Here is a 15,297-nt window from a genome sequence, read left to right as displayed (position 1 = left end):
ATTTATTTAAATGTGCTTAATTTGACAGCTGTGATGACTGTACACTCATAGAAGTGTGTTTGTATATAATTGAGATAACATGCTATTACATAATAATGTATTTTTTTGAATTTGTGTTTTATTTTTAATTTCCTTATTTTTTTATTTTTTGTTTGTTTGTTTGTTTGTTTTGGTTTTTTTTTTTTTTTTTTTTTTTTTTTGCAATTTTGTTGTGTTATTGACCTTTATATATATAAAATATATAAATTTACAAATGGCCGTTTTAGATATTTTGGCACATCAAGTTAAACTAAAAGTAAATGGCAACAAATTGAAGTAAAAAAGGTTTTTAAATATTTTATTTTATTTAAAGTAGTTTTGTTTTTAGTTTTAGTTAACTAAAAAAACTGCTCAGAACAAATGTGCAAAATTTTAACTTTAGAACACAGCATTTTATCACCAGAACAGTACTCTTTAGTTGACAACTTTGCACCTTATCTACCCTTAAACGGTGCTATTTTGTATCACAGAGTAGTAATATATGTACCCTTAAGGTACTGGTATGAAACTTTTAGGGGTAAATAAAATACAAAAAATGTCCATTGGATTTAGTTGCCACAGTGATGAGCTGTTTTACCTCTAAATACATGAATTATGCAAAAAAAATTCTGAGAGTGAATAACCTGTTATATGGAAAATTATGTAAATTATTAAGATTAATAACAAATGTCCTGCTTCTGTGTTCCAGAAAAAGTTTATGGGGTGAGTTAATGTGACAGAATTTGAAAAGAGATATTTTTCCTGCAGTGAGCCCTCATGAAGAGATGGTTAGGGTCGAGGTGACAGCTATTTTGTTCCATAGAGCATCAGCATCTGTGTGTGTGTACAACTGTGATCGTCTGCAGTAAGTGGTAGGAGAACTGAGCCGGTCACACCTGACCGCTAGCTGACATTCAGATGGATGCCCTGCACTCACCGGACTCTGGCTGGCCTGTGGGAAGCCACTCTGACGTGGGCCTTGTCACATGGCGGTGAGAAGAATGCAGGGGTGATGCGATCGCCCTCCAGGCTCCCACAGCGGGGCGAACCAGGGAGGAGGAAGCCCAGCGCCGGCCCAGAATGTAGCACCTGAGTGCCGTTCCTCCAGGCCCATTGATGGAGGAGCTGAGCTGAATGTCTAATGACCTACTGAATCAAATTTGGCTGTAAGAAGCGCACAAAGGACCTTTTCATTGGCCTGATGGGCCACAAATGTGCTGTGTCTGGTGCATTTCATCCAGGGTTATTACTAACTACAGGGATTTCTATTAAAAGTAAAACCATAGAAAAGAGTTGTTACTTAAAATAAAATACACTTTAAAAGAAATAAAATAATATTTATTTTATTTTATAATTTGATTATATTTATTACAAATTTACTTATTTTATTTCAGCTAGTTGCAGAGCGAACATTTCTCAATTTCTCATGTAGTTTTAACTTGATGTACTAAAATAACTAAAACTGCAACTGAAATAAAATTAATAATACTATATAGAATTAATATAAAAAAACTAATAAAAATGACGAAAACAAAAACTTTAATAAATGAAAATAGAAAAAAATGAAAACTAATTCAGAATATTAATAAAAACTATATATAAATATTTGTAATGTTTATTTAATATGCATATAAATTATAAACAAACTTTTTTTATTATTTCAGCCAGCTGCCTTGTCAACATTTCTCATTTGTCAAATAGTTTAACTGGATGTACTAAAATAACTGAAGTAACAGTTCATACAAACTATAGACATATATATACAAAAAAGCACAACAAATTTGGTAAAACTTTCAACAAAAAATAAAAAATGAAAAAATAAAACATAAAATTTAATAAAAGCTATATATATAAATAAAATATATTTTGTAATATTTATATAATAAAAATATTTTAAAAGATAAAAATCAAAACGAATCATAATACTAATACAAATTATAACACTGGTACTAAAATACTACAATACACCGGTCCCATCATGCTGTTTCAGTCTCTTCTGTCTGTCACAGGCCGCTTTTGTGCCGTTCTGCATCTTGTGTACCACTAAAAATCCCTCTACAGAGGCCTGAGTTTTCAGCATGATCTTATAGCATTTCATTCGAGCATTTTTGTCAGACATTGTCGTGGCATAATTATAGATTATAAACAGGATCTTCTTTTGCATTGAAACACGGATATGTTGTCGTTCCATACATAAAACGTGCTGTTGTTTAGAATTTATGCACGGCTGCTGTTTACTCTGTGTTATTTGAGCTGGAATTGTTGGTTTTGCGACTCGGTGAATTCTTAATCGGGATTTGTGCTTTTGCCGCCTCTTCCCTGGCGTGTATGTTTGGGTTTACGGCCACCCTCTGCAAACAGTGTTCACCAAATCCTCCCCAGCCCGCAGGCACACCTTGGAGATCCTGCCACGGAAAGGCAGACCTGTTAATTGTGCAAACATGACCCGCGAGGCTAATGAATATATTTAAAACACTAAAAATTTGCACACAAGGGTGAAAGGTGTTTCCGTGCATGTTTATGGAGGAGAGACAGCCTTGTGCTGTCTGTCTGCATGTTTGTGTGTTTTGGGTAGAAGTGGATTGCTTGTGTGATATGAAGGCTGTTTGCTTGTATATGTATATATGCTCATGTGCGTGGCCTGTTCATTTAGCAACAGTGACCTTTTATAAATATTAGTCTGCTGTTTTGAACCATGCCACCCCCCTCTTCTTCCCTCCTTTTTGCTCCAAAGTGATGAATTTCTCTTGACCACAGAGCGCCTCTGAGAAATGCATATGGTCCTGCGGCTGCTCTTCAATCTCCCTGTTCGGGAAAACAGGTGGAAACTTCAGGGGGAGCAATGCGTGGGTCAGACCACTCCCATATGCTCACTGGATAAGTACAAGCACTGGCTATGCTAAGCACGTCTTATCAGGATTGGTATGAAGAATCTGATATAGAGCTGTGCTTGCTTTGTTGTTGTAAGACCGCTTCAACTCAATGTTATCGGCTCTTTTTATTTGAAAAAGCTGGGATTTAACAATCCTGAGCTATCTACAACCTTCTACATTTGTCATACATGCATTTATTTTATGTAAGGAATTTAATCAAAACGTAACTTTCCAATCAGATTTTCAGACCACAGAGTAAGTACTGAAAAATTGGCTCTGAATGTTATAGAGACTTGGATCTTACCAAACTAGCATTGTGCTAATGGATAAAGTCTTGAAAGACACCATAAAGTGTAAAAATCTTGTCATTTATTTTATGCATGGTCTAAAATAGATTATTGAAATTTATGCATAGTTTTCTTTTCATCATTTTTTTTGTCGTCACCTTTGAGAAGTTGTAACACAAACAAATTTGAGATTTGCTTATACATTAAATAAAATGCATTATACAGTATGTTTTAAGATGAATGTTTTACACACACACACACACACACAACTATATATAAACAGCGGGAGTGAGAGTTTTGTTATTATTTTTATTTTATTTATTAATAAACATAATGCATTTAATTTACATAAAATGTATGAGCAAATCTCAACTTTGTGTGGAGTATATACACACAATTTATATATAAATTATCATTCAATTTAAACAAATATTTCACATTGAATATTATAAATCTTTGCTATATTTTATATTCATATTTTTGAGTAATGTAACTTTAAGTGAGTTTCAATTGTAGTTACATAATTTAAGAAGCCTGATTTGATCTATTTTGTCATATTATTTCTTTTATTATATATTTATTTATTAATTTATTGATTGCATAGTTTAACATCATTTGAAGTTTCTGAAGAGTATATTTTTTTGGAGCAGAACCAGCATTTGTTTGGATGGAGAGAAGCAGGTCTGCTTTCATTCCCCATTATTCATTTGCTCCTGAAGAATCCCTTCACCCGTCTAGATCTCCCTCCATTTCCACAGAGTCTGCGGGATCATCACCCTCATAAGCACAGGTTTACTCACCCCGACCAATCACATGGCAGCACACACAGGCTTCTGTTTACTGGAGTAAAGGCAGGCGGATATTTGGAGGATTTGGGCATTGACACCAGCATGGATGTCTCACCCACTTTAAGAACTGTCTACATCCACTCTCTGCATCTTTCTGTTCCTCCAAGAGTGCCTTGTGTGAGGAGAAAACCGCTAAGAGCTGGCCTGCGTTTGTCTTGCTCTTCTTTCATTTACACAGTCACTTATATCTGCCTTCCCTCGCTCTGATTTTCCTTTCTCAGGTTGGAGCGGCTGGTGGAGGTGTTACGGAAGAAAGTGGGCACTGGCAGCGTCCGAAAAGTCATCTGATTGACTGGCCGCCGGACGACCCGAGCAGACGGCCACATCTGGTGACCAGGCTGCAGCGTTTAACTCTGAGCAAACAGCCGAAGCCTGGCCTGGACAAACACAGGCTGGAAGTGGCGTTCTTTCTCTCAGCCCTGTTCTCATTCCAGCCCAGGCTCAGAAACGCCATCGTAAATGTTTAACCACATTCTCTCTGCAGTCACCAATGAAACTACTGCTGCCAGCCCTTTACCTTCAAACTCTTAAGTCTGGTTAAACAAGGGAGATTTGATTGGACAATTATTTTATGAGGTACTGAGACTTTATTTTCCGTAGAAAGCCAGCTAATAGAAAATCAGGCTGGGCTTTTTTCTTTTATGTTTTGTTTTTTGTATTGGATTTGCGGACAAACTGGACTATAGATATTTTACATTTTCCCCCGATTAATAAAGGGAGTTATAACAACAATATTAGATTAGATTTAGGTAAAATGTGCAGTGTATCAAGATGATACAGTCAGTTTTTATGATCATGAATGCTTGTTTGGTATTTACTCTTAAATGTTATGTAATAAATTGTTTCTGTGCTTATCATTTAGGGGTTTTATATATATTGACAATAGAAATGATAGAATACGTCCTTAAAATATACATATTAAATTTTTATATTAATTTTTTAAATCATCAAATCAAATCGTGCAGTCCACTAATAGAGAATATAGTTGTATAATTGTTAAATCTGTTTTTTACCCGACTCAAAAAAAAAAAAATGTATCACTCAAAACACCCTTATTTGTGTGTTTTACTTTAAGTAAATATGAATCATCAATTTTTTCTCTCTCTCTTTTTTTTGGAGTTTGTTTTTAATTAAAATTAATCTTTAAAACTACATAATCATGTTCTTAACACAGCTATTCAATCAAACCCATAAGTAATGCTTTTTATAATTCAAGTGACATACACTAAATATTGTGCTGGGTGAAATTTGCAATTATTCTTTACCTTTAATACTTTTTAATGTGTTCTTAAAATTTCTATTTTTGTTTAACACAACCCAATTTGCAAAATCAGATATACAGTATCTTCCAGGAATGGCAGGTATTTAAAGTCTATATAAAATACAATACAAAAACCTTGATGATTCTTCGAATACTTCATAAAGTGTTGCGAGTGTTTAATGGGAAGTGCTTTGCATGCTGATAATTTACAAACATAACAATGGGCCAAAGAGATCTGTCGACCTTTATCAACAAATAGATACCCCAAACAATTATATAAGCATGCTTAATGTTGCCTTTCCCTGTCCGTCCTTCAGCAGAGCTCCTCTTCAGCCTGATCGATTATGTACTCAGAAATATGTTCGATGCACCAGTGAATAAAGAAAGGGCTGTTTAGGCCAGACGTGTTACTGAGTGTCCCTCCCCTCAAATAAACGCCCGACACCAGGACAAGCTTGTCGATTTTCCTCCTATAGGTTTCCGTGGAGATGAAACAACCTGGGTGTCCCACCACATCCCTATGGAAAACACTTGCCCTTTGATGGTGCAACTTTTCTTCTCTGGAAGAAACTTTTGTTTTGAGATGTGTGTTCTTAAATGATTTGTTTGAGATGTGGATGTTCAGAGTGGGGCTGGAGGCTGGGTTTATTGGGACTTGTGGAGTGAAATGCCGTATTACCACCCCCAAATTCAGTATGCGTGATCATGGACTTACAAAAAAAAACTTTTATACGCTTTAATTAAAACCGTGTTTTGGCTGCACTTATTGAATGACCCTCAGAGAAAAGCACCACTGATCCGGTTGCTATAACGACACCAAGTATTTCAAGCTCTCTCTTTTTCTCTGTCTGCTTCTGTCCTTCTCATAGTAGCTGTTTATTCATACAAATATAGTGCACGTTTTCTATGGGACGTTTTTACTTTTCCCAGGTTCTTATCAAGCTGATAAATTTGTGTTGGTTATAATTTTAAAAATGTGCATTATTGATTTGGATAACCTTAATATTTGCTTATATTACGATATAATAAATCTTTTTTATTCTAAATTCAAAATATATAATATTAATATTCATTAGGACCAGAGTGAAATTCCATAATAGCCTAATTAAGGTTATTTGCTTAAATTAAATTTAATTGAATTGAAGATTCCAAAAGGGTTATTTGCAGCAATGTCATAGAAGAATTTATTTATTTATTTATTTTATTTTATTTTTTTGGGTTTACCAAAGAACCTTTCAGTGAACAGTTCTTAAAATAACCATTTTTTAGTTTTTTCTTAGTGTGAATTAATTTTTTTAATCCAAAGAACCTTTTTGTTTTAAGAACCATGTTAAAGTTTCTTCATGCAACCTTAGATGCCAGTAAGGAATCTTTATTTTTAAGAGTGCAAATTAAGACTTTTTGCATTATTCTTTTGAAATAATTGCATCATTTCAAATGCGTTATTCTTATAATCGTCTAATAAATGTATGATATAAAATGTAAAACATAATAAGAAGAAATAGCACAATGAAACTCCAACGAAAGCAACTGTCCGTTTCTATCCAAAAGCCCCTGCTGTAGAATAATGAAGATACAAAACACGGAGCACCATCGAGGGGAGTGCGAGACCACCAACCTGACATGGTCGATGCATATTAGAGGGGCACAAAGCTCTAATAAACTTCTCCCGTATCATTTTTGATGGAAAAGCAGCTGCTTCTAAAGCTGATGTCGGATAGAGATCTCTCCCTCTTCTCTCTCGTCCTTTGAAAGGCCCTTTCTTTCGTGTCTGTGATTCTGAAGGGGTAATGCTTTGCTCTTTTCGTTGGCCAAGCACAATTGTGTTATTGGAGATAATTAATTCAATCCCCATCAGAAGGTATTAGGAGCGCCTTGGCCCTGTAGTGCTTTTCCAAACTCAGAATGAAAAGAGGGAGAAGAAAGGTCTTCTGGTAGACCCACTGATGGGCGCTTTGAACTAAAGGGCCGTGCTTATTGTTGTCGAAATTTTGCTCCATAAGGCTGAAGAAAGCGTCAGAGCTTTTGATTTGGGAGACGAGAAATGCCACATAAGTTTGAACGCTGCCTGCGGATCGCATATGTTAAGCCTGGCTCGTTTAACTTGTTTAAAGATGTGCACTGACTGTTCAATGCAACATATAAATGTCGAAATAAACCCATCAAATAATGCCCTGTACAATCACTGCGTCAATTACAAACAATAAAATTCCCATGGAAGTTATTTCATATCTAAATGATACCTGTCATATTTAAATTATATGGGAAATAAGTGAGAAGCTTGTTATCCTGTCAACGCAGTCGTAAAGATGTTTCCTCTAAACTGTGTTAAATATTTCTGCACTGCCTTTGTAAAGCATTGGTTCGTTTTTGGATTTTAAGAAGCCCACATTAAAAATGCTTTGTCTTCATCATCATCAGCTTCAACTATCATCAAGTCACTGATTCTGTCACAAAGATTTATAAATGATTTAAATAAAGCAATGTTTCCGATAAAGCATTTGATTATCTGAGAACCAAATATACATAATCAAATCACACCTAACGACAGCGATACAGTAACTTGATTTATGAACTCAAACATTACGTTTTTAAAATTCTGTAGGCTACATTATCGAGCATAATGAGCTGAATAAAATTAAAATAATTAATGGTATAATATTTTTAATTAGTAGGCTACTTATTTGTAATGTATTTTAATTTGATTTTATTTAACCAACCCCATAAACCTGAAATGGTTTATTTATTTATTTTATGTGTGGGCAAGTATTTCTGTTAGATAATCAGAAATTTTTACTTTGCCTATATATAAACCTGTTTTATATAATACATATGTTGTGCGCACGAGAGAATGTAACTTAGATTATTTAAACAATTATTTAAACGTGTTATTTTAAACCGTATAACATTTTACCGTTGCACCAAACATTTTATTTTCTAATATTTTGTTATTATTATTATTATTATTATTATTATTATTATTATTATTATTATTATTATTTTACAAATGTCAGTAGCGAATATTGCTATTCTTATTAACTTGACCATCTTCACCAGGCCAAATATTTCTGTCGCGATCTCTAATTTAAATTCAGATAAATCATTCTCTACTTCTAAATATATATATTTTTTTCGAATTCAAAAATAAAAAGCACAAATATCAGCTATGTAAACTTATTTTATAGGCTACACGTATCGAGATTTCTCACGCCTGGAGTCAATTATCCATTTTATTTACGCATCGGGGGGGAATTACAAGATAATTAAATGAATTTCACGGCTACTCAGCCAAAATGCGTGTATACAAAATACCATGATCAAAGTCAAATCTGTTCAGGTTCACGTGCCCATCATGTAGGTTACGCTCCACAAAAAGATGATTTGGCCTCTCTATGATATTGTTTAAAATCCCATTTAAAACTAAATCGGATCTTTTATGAAGCGAGTCTTTGAGGCTGCGCGTGTTAGACTTGGATTTTCTCTTGGTCTTTTACCAACAGCAAGTCAAAACCAGACGGACTCAGCCAAAAGCTGACTTTAAACGCAGAGACCCTTTTTTGAAGAATTCAATTTGATTCGAATAGCCATTATAATAAGTCATTATTAAGCATGCATTGTTAGATTGGACACAAAATATTGCAAATGCAAAAGAATAAATAGAATAATTATATTTAAAAAAACGAAATATCATAATTTCACCTCTTTGTATAAAAATGTCCCAAACGTTTTGCTTGATTAAGAAATACATATTTTATTCACAATGCATTTCCACCTTGGATTATTCATTTTTTTTCAATACAAGACTGGGAAGTGTTTTTGTCAAAACGAGGTAAGTAAGTAAACCCCCAAAATAATGTGTAAAATGACAACATTCAGATACATCTGCAACAGACAGGGGCATCGCCTTTATACCAGCAACAAGACCAAAGTTGACCTTCATTCGTGCACCTTGTAACACAAAGGGGGACTACAGGTTTGGGGATCACAACAAGTATTTTACAAGCTCAAAATGATTTAAATACACTAGCAATGATTTACAACTGGGATATACAATCATTGGGAACACTTTACATTTTTTTATTATACACATACACATTTTGTTATATTTTAAAGTAACAGTTCTTTTGCACCAAGTGCATGCAAAAAATAAAATAAAGTTTAGTTTTAGTCTTCGCCAACTGACTAAGATGTATTAAGAACAGGCCTGGAATACACACCTTGGTAGTAAGAGGCCTCTAAAGCCGAAGGGTCCATGCTGGCTCTTCCGGCCATGGGCAAACTGGAAGACATCCCTGAGCCATAGGAGGAATATTGCAACGCTTGTTCATATGCTTTCAATTCCAGTTTATGCTGTTGCTCTGAAGAAGACATTAAATTATTGATGGAAAACGGGTGGTTGAAGGAGTAATGGGGGTCTCCTTTGAGGTGCAGCTGGGGTTCGTGGGCCATTGTGTGCAGCGAGGATAGGGACGTGGACACGGTGTGCACCTGTGGGCCGGTGCTCTTCAGTTCAGATCTGGCGGTGCTAGCGCTCCTGTGGTCCAAACTGGGAGGACTGGACGACTGGTTCGAGGAGGTTATGGAGCTCGAGTCCATGTGGCCAGGTTTGCTGCTGGTGCTGTCGCTGGCCGGCGAGCCCGAGCCGCTCGACTGCTCTCGCTTTCCATCTGACCTTTTTCCGTCCGTCAACTTTTTTTCGCATTTAAAGCGCTTCTGTCTTCGCAGGTAACAGCCATTCTCAAACATATTCCCAGAATCAGGGTGCAGAGTCCAGTAGGAGCCTTTTCCCGGTTTGTCGGGCGACCGGGACACTTTGATGAAGCAGTCGTTGAAAGACAACGAGTGCCTGATGGAGTTCTGCCATCTTTGCTGGTTCTGACGGTAGTATGGGAACAGGTCCATTATCCACTGGTAAATCTCACTTAAGGTAAGCATTTTGCTGGGTACCTGCTGGATAGCCATTGTGATGAGGGAGATGTAGGAGTAGGGCGGCTTGGCGTGCGGGTAACTTCTCCTGAAAGTCTTGTTGTCTCTGGCCCGGTTTAGGTTGGGCTGCGCATATGTCATGGAGCTCATGGTGGGGCTCATGCTGGAGTACGGATTCAGCGCGTTCATGGAGCTGTGCTGAGCCGTCATGGCGTTCAGGTTGGATGGGCTGAGCGCGGTACCCATGGTCGACACCCCGCCGCTCATTCCGTTCATGGCGCCGGTGGCACCCGGAGGCATCCCGGACATGGTGCCCGGACTCAGTCCCGCGCTCAGCGCTGGGTTCGCGTAGGACATGTTAAAAGAACTGGAAGTCATATTCCCACTTGTGGACATGCCCATGTAACTGTTCATATTCATAGAGCTCAGTCCAGCGTTCATGCTGCTGTTCGTCATGGGAGAATAGACCTGAAATAAAGAAATCGTGGCCTTTAGTACTGTAATATCCTATATTCAGCACTTTTATTTGTATAGAATGCAATTTTGCATCTTTTCTCAGCGACAATCATGTAATTTACCGATTAAAAAAAGTATTCGTTATTTAAATATAGTAACGGAGTTAACAGATTTAATTAGGTATGATACAAATACAGTAATTTCAGAACATTAAAATATATAAATAATAGAGAATATTTTTATTTTTAATCTAGATGTAAAAAGTAATGTTTTTATTTTGCTGTTTTTTAAATAACGAAATATTAAATGTGCAATCGATGCACGCGACGTATTTTGTTTTATGTAGGCCTAACTTCGTTTTACAGAATTTAAGTCAATTAGCCTAATAATGCAATTTCGCTCAAACGAGACAAAATCGAATCTTGTATATATATTTGTGCAATATGTCCATAATCTATAATAAATTTAATAAAAAAAACAGTTTAGTCAGCTAATCGTTTTTATAGTTTATACTATTTCGAAAGACCATTATATTGGCTAAACTCTTCCAATATCAGACTATTGTGACCCACTTGTAATGGCATCACTACTGCCACCAAGTGGGTTGATCAATGGCTTATGTTTTCTTAGCTACAGACGTCAATTCAGTGGATTTTTTTATATATTTAATTCTTCAGTCTTTTAAAAAGTGGTTTGCACCGTAAGCCTCGGTTTCAATCTGTTGATGCATTCATTCACGTGCATGCAGCTACAAACTTTCTGACTATTCCAGCAGCTCAGTGTGACAGTAATAATCGTCGCTCACCTCTTGTGCATCATTATAGTAGCTGCTCCAGTCTGGAGTTTCGTGTCCTTCCATTTTCACTGCGCCCAACATTATAGTCAAAATCCGCAGCTCGTGCACATGCAGTTCGCAGACTCACAGCGTGTGTGTGTGAGTGTGTGTGTGTGCGTCCTAGCCCCGCGCGCAGTCACTGGTGGGATGGTTTGCGCGGGTTTGGGTAAAATGAGGAAATGTTGAGACTGAACTGGAGATCTTCCCCTGTCTGTTACGTAGAACACCGGTACAGCCCACTCTCGCATTTGTCTGGATCTCTCTCCTTCTTCCAGGAACACGTCTTCTCTGTTGTTTTTAAACAGGAATGCCCGTGTGTTTTATTGCACAATACCATACTACTGGAATAAACTCATTATGTTCCATGATATTGCATATACGAAAAATCTAAATATTTTTGGCATATTGTATAAATATAACTGCAAAATTTTCTGCAAAATAACTGTCGGACTTTATAATTATTTTAATTAAGGAATTAAATATTTAACATTAGAATGTTAGATATTTTCATTTTAAAACACGTGTACTTACAATATATTACAATGTACCTATGTTAATGTAATATGGTAATATTTAATATTTGTCTAACTGGCATACATAATGCCTTTATAATACTTTTTAATATCCTTCATTAATATGCATTTAGAAAACGTTATATAATACTAACATCTTCATGCAAAATATATATGAATCATAACATTTCTTACTGGGCCTAGAGTACATTTTTATTTTATAATATAGGCCTAGATATGAGTAGAGGTATTATAAAATTTTACCAAAATAATAGCCTACATGGATGCTTTTTCAAGTAGCTAAATTTATAATGTATGCACATTTTTTTACTAGGACTGTTTAAATAATTTAATACAAATAATTAAAATGTAATAATTAAAACGTACAGATAGGCTACAGATCATGCAAGGGGTTTCAGTGTATTTTAACGTGTTACAATAACTGAGCAAACTTCACAGAATAGCAAATAAAATATTCTTAATAACTTGTTTAAAAGTCTAATAACTGTGGAAGCTATTCATTTTGGTAGTGAGTGGAAACCTGGAAACCCCAGCATCTCCCTCCTTTTATTGCTCAGATAAACAAGAGGTCAGATGTCCCACTGTACACCTGCTAATGAGCGAATGACAGCACTGATCACCCACTTACAGCGGATTATCTCCAGTGATCTCTCACACCATTAGAGCACAGATCGATTCCTCACAGGACGGAATGAAATGGCCCTTGAAGCAAAGAACATTAGACCATGTCAAAGCCCCCACGAGAGACAGAGAGAGAGAGAGACTGAGTGAGAGAGCGAGAGAGAGAGACAGAGAGAGAATCATGATTGGATTGTTTGATTTATAAAATAAATAAAAACTGGTTAATATTTATTTATATAGCTCAAAGGTATAGGCTATATGTTCTTCAGATCATTACAAATATGGTTTTATTTAGACAGAAAATAAAAAGTACTTTTTTGAATGTAAAACCATTTTCATTTTAATTAAAACTTTTATTAGTCTATGTACATTTCATTCATTTTCTTTTCTCTTTTTTTTAAAGATGTGTGTGCATGGAAGTGAATGTTTGTACTAAAGCTCACGATTCACTCATTTTCTTTTTTTTTCTTTTTTTTTTTTTTTAGCAGATCTGAACATTTGATTGGTTGAAGTCAGCCGGATACAGATGCGTAAATAAATAGGCTATGCATAAATAAAAAAAATAGCAATCATTAACATTGGGATTATGATCCATGTGCAGATTTTCACTCGCAACCGGTTGCTAGGAGACACTAGGTTTCACTGTTTGAGTTTCTGAGGTAAATAATTGTAGGTAACGCTAGAAAATATTTTTCAGACGGTAACGTTACAATTTTATTTAAAAGTGCATTTTCAAGGTGGGAATACATTAATGAAAAGGGAAGATGCTTTTAAATGTTTTGTTAAGATTCTGTCACGGCATGACAAAAAGCAACTAATTGTTGAGAGCGCGAGCTAGCTGGCTAACTAGCTATATATCGTTTATAGCATTGAGCTGTTATTTTATGTTATTTTTTTACAAAAATGTGTCTTTATAAGTAGCTCAAATATAAGGTATAATGATTATTTAATTATTCAACATTGCAAAATTCAATTGATAGAACTGAACTAAGACATGTAACTTAAGCTGATTATTTTTAAGACAAATGTAAAAATTATATTAAGCAAATATTTTCAGAAATGAAGCAAAAAGTGTGTTTCCCCCAATTATATAAATATAAATGTCTATATTAATAGACATTTTTGGTTTAAAAAACATTTAATATGATTTATTGTTTTTGTTTTTCCTAAACGTCCATCATACTTTTCATTTCCAGGATTTCCAATATATGAAGCACCTTCATGTAACCAATCAGAACAGAAGAAGACTTCTTTCTTACCTTGCCCAGGTGAGCCCTGTCATCACAGATTTCCCTCGCATCCTGACAAAACCCAGCTGTGTTGGGTCTCAAATAGACTTTCACTTTCCTCTCCTCTGCAAACTGCCCCCTAAATCCATGTCTCAACAAAGACTAACAAAATGAGCCGGGGTCAGAGCACAAGCCCAAACATTTCCTCCGTAGACAAATCAGTGAACACAATGGCTCTTCCAAAACTTAAAGCCAGGCATTGGATTTTCAGAGATCTCGTCATAGCCTCTCTTGCAGGGACCACCAAAGCAGTATCCTGGTCCCAAAGGCCGCAACCTCCTGCTAAGCCCCGATCAGAGAGTCCTTTATCAGCAGGTGGATCTTACAAACCTTGCACACTTGCTCAGCAGGTTTCAGGTGAGGAGAAGAAAACCTCCAGTACCAGTACTATCCAAAGCGTTGATTCAACCATGGAGCTGCTCAAGCTGCCAGAAGAGATTGACCAGCAGAGGGCGACAAATGAGACCTTGGCAGAGACACAGTGAGGAAAGTGGGCACACAAAGGATGATAGTGGTGCAACTTTCTCTGAAAAAGAATTGGATAAAAGCGTCTTCTAAATGCATTAATTTAATTTAATTTAATATATATATATATATATATATATATATATATATATATATATATATATATATATATATATATATATATATATATATATATATATATATATAGTAATCAGTTATGATTCAGTTATATCATTTGAGCAACAGATGTGTCCAACTTCTATTTTCATATATATATATATATATATATATATATATATATATATATTTATATTTATATTTATTTATTTATTTGAAAGTTGGACAGAGCTGCAGCTCTGATGATGAGGTTAGCTGTTTGTTCTGTATTATTTTATTGTATTTTGTTCTATTTTTAATTTGCCTATAGTGTAATACTTTATTATTTTTGTTCATTTTATGTTCTTATTTTATGTAGAAAGAGAAGGACACAGCTACAGCTCTGATGATGAGGTTAGCTGTTTATTTATTTATTTTTTAATTGTTTTATTTTATTACTTTAGTAGTGTATTATTTTATTTTATTTTTATTTTATTTTATTTTATATGGAAAGAGAAGTTACATAGTTATTCTGATGATTTTAGCTTTATTTATATATTATTTTTAACTTAATTCTCCAAACAAACTCTTCCAAATTCTAAATATTATATAAATATGATATAAAAAGCGCTATACAAATACAATTGAATTGAATTGAACTGAATCATGAGCTTTTTTCATTATATTAGTGTTCAAGTTGAACAATAAATGTAGTATTTTATCATGTAAATCATAAAACATATTTTGTGTGTGTGTGTGTGTGAAATGTTTTACTTGATACAGTAGATG

The 15,297-nt window shown here is 35.0% G+C and overlaps 2 protein-coding genes across 3 annotated transcripts in view; both read right to left on the bottom strand.

The window, feature by feature from the left end:
• The window catches only part of LOC113060912 (neuronal PAS domain-containing protein 3-like), a 783,891-nt gene that overhangs the window by 279,959 nt on the left and 488,635 nt on the right, over positions 1-15,297 (bottom strand). The gene's annotated exons all lie outside the window — the stretch shown is intronic.
• LOC113060918 (forkhead box protein A1-A-like) lies at positions 9,019-11,696 on the bottom strand. The gene is made up of 2 exons (XM_026230186.1): positions 11,475-11,696; positions 9,019-10,681 (listed from the first exon to the last, which is right to left on the bottom strand). Exons 1-2 carry the CDS (start codon positions 11,544-11,546, stop codon positions 9,470-9,472), a joined length of 1,284 nt encoding a protein of 427 aa, XP_026085971.1. The 5' UTR covers positions 11,547-11,696; the 3' UTR covers positions 9,019-9,469.

This window comes from Carassius auratus, chromosome 42, assembly GCF_003368295.1.
Source record: "Carassius auratus strain Wakin chromosome 42, ASM336829v1, whole genome shotgun sequence".
NCBI classification, from domain to species: domain Eukaryota; kingdom Metazoa; phylum Chordata; class Actinopteri; order Cypriniformes; family Cyprinidae; genus Carassius; species Carassius auratus.
The sequence above is the reverse complement of the archived record's forward strand: the minus strand, read 5'-3'. Positions and strand labels throughout refer to the sequence as shown.

Excerpts from the sequence above, each read along its gene's own strand:
- LOC113060918 (XM_026230186.1), bottom strand. The coding sequence starts at position 11,546 with ATGTTGGGCGCAGTGAAAATGGAAGGACACGAAACTCCAGACTGGAGC. Across the intron at positions 10,682-11,474 it reads ACTATAATGATGCACAAGAG|GTCTATTCTCCCATGACGAA; the intron begins GTGAGCGACGAT and ends TCTTTATTTCAG.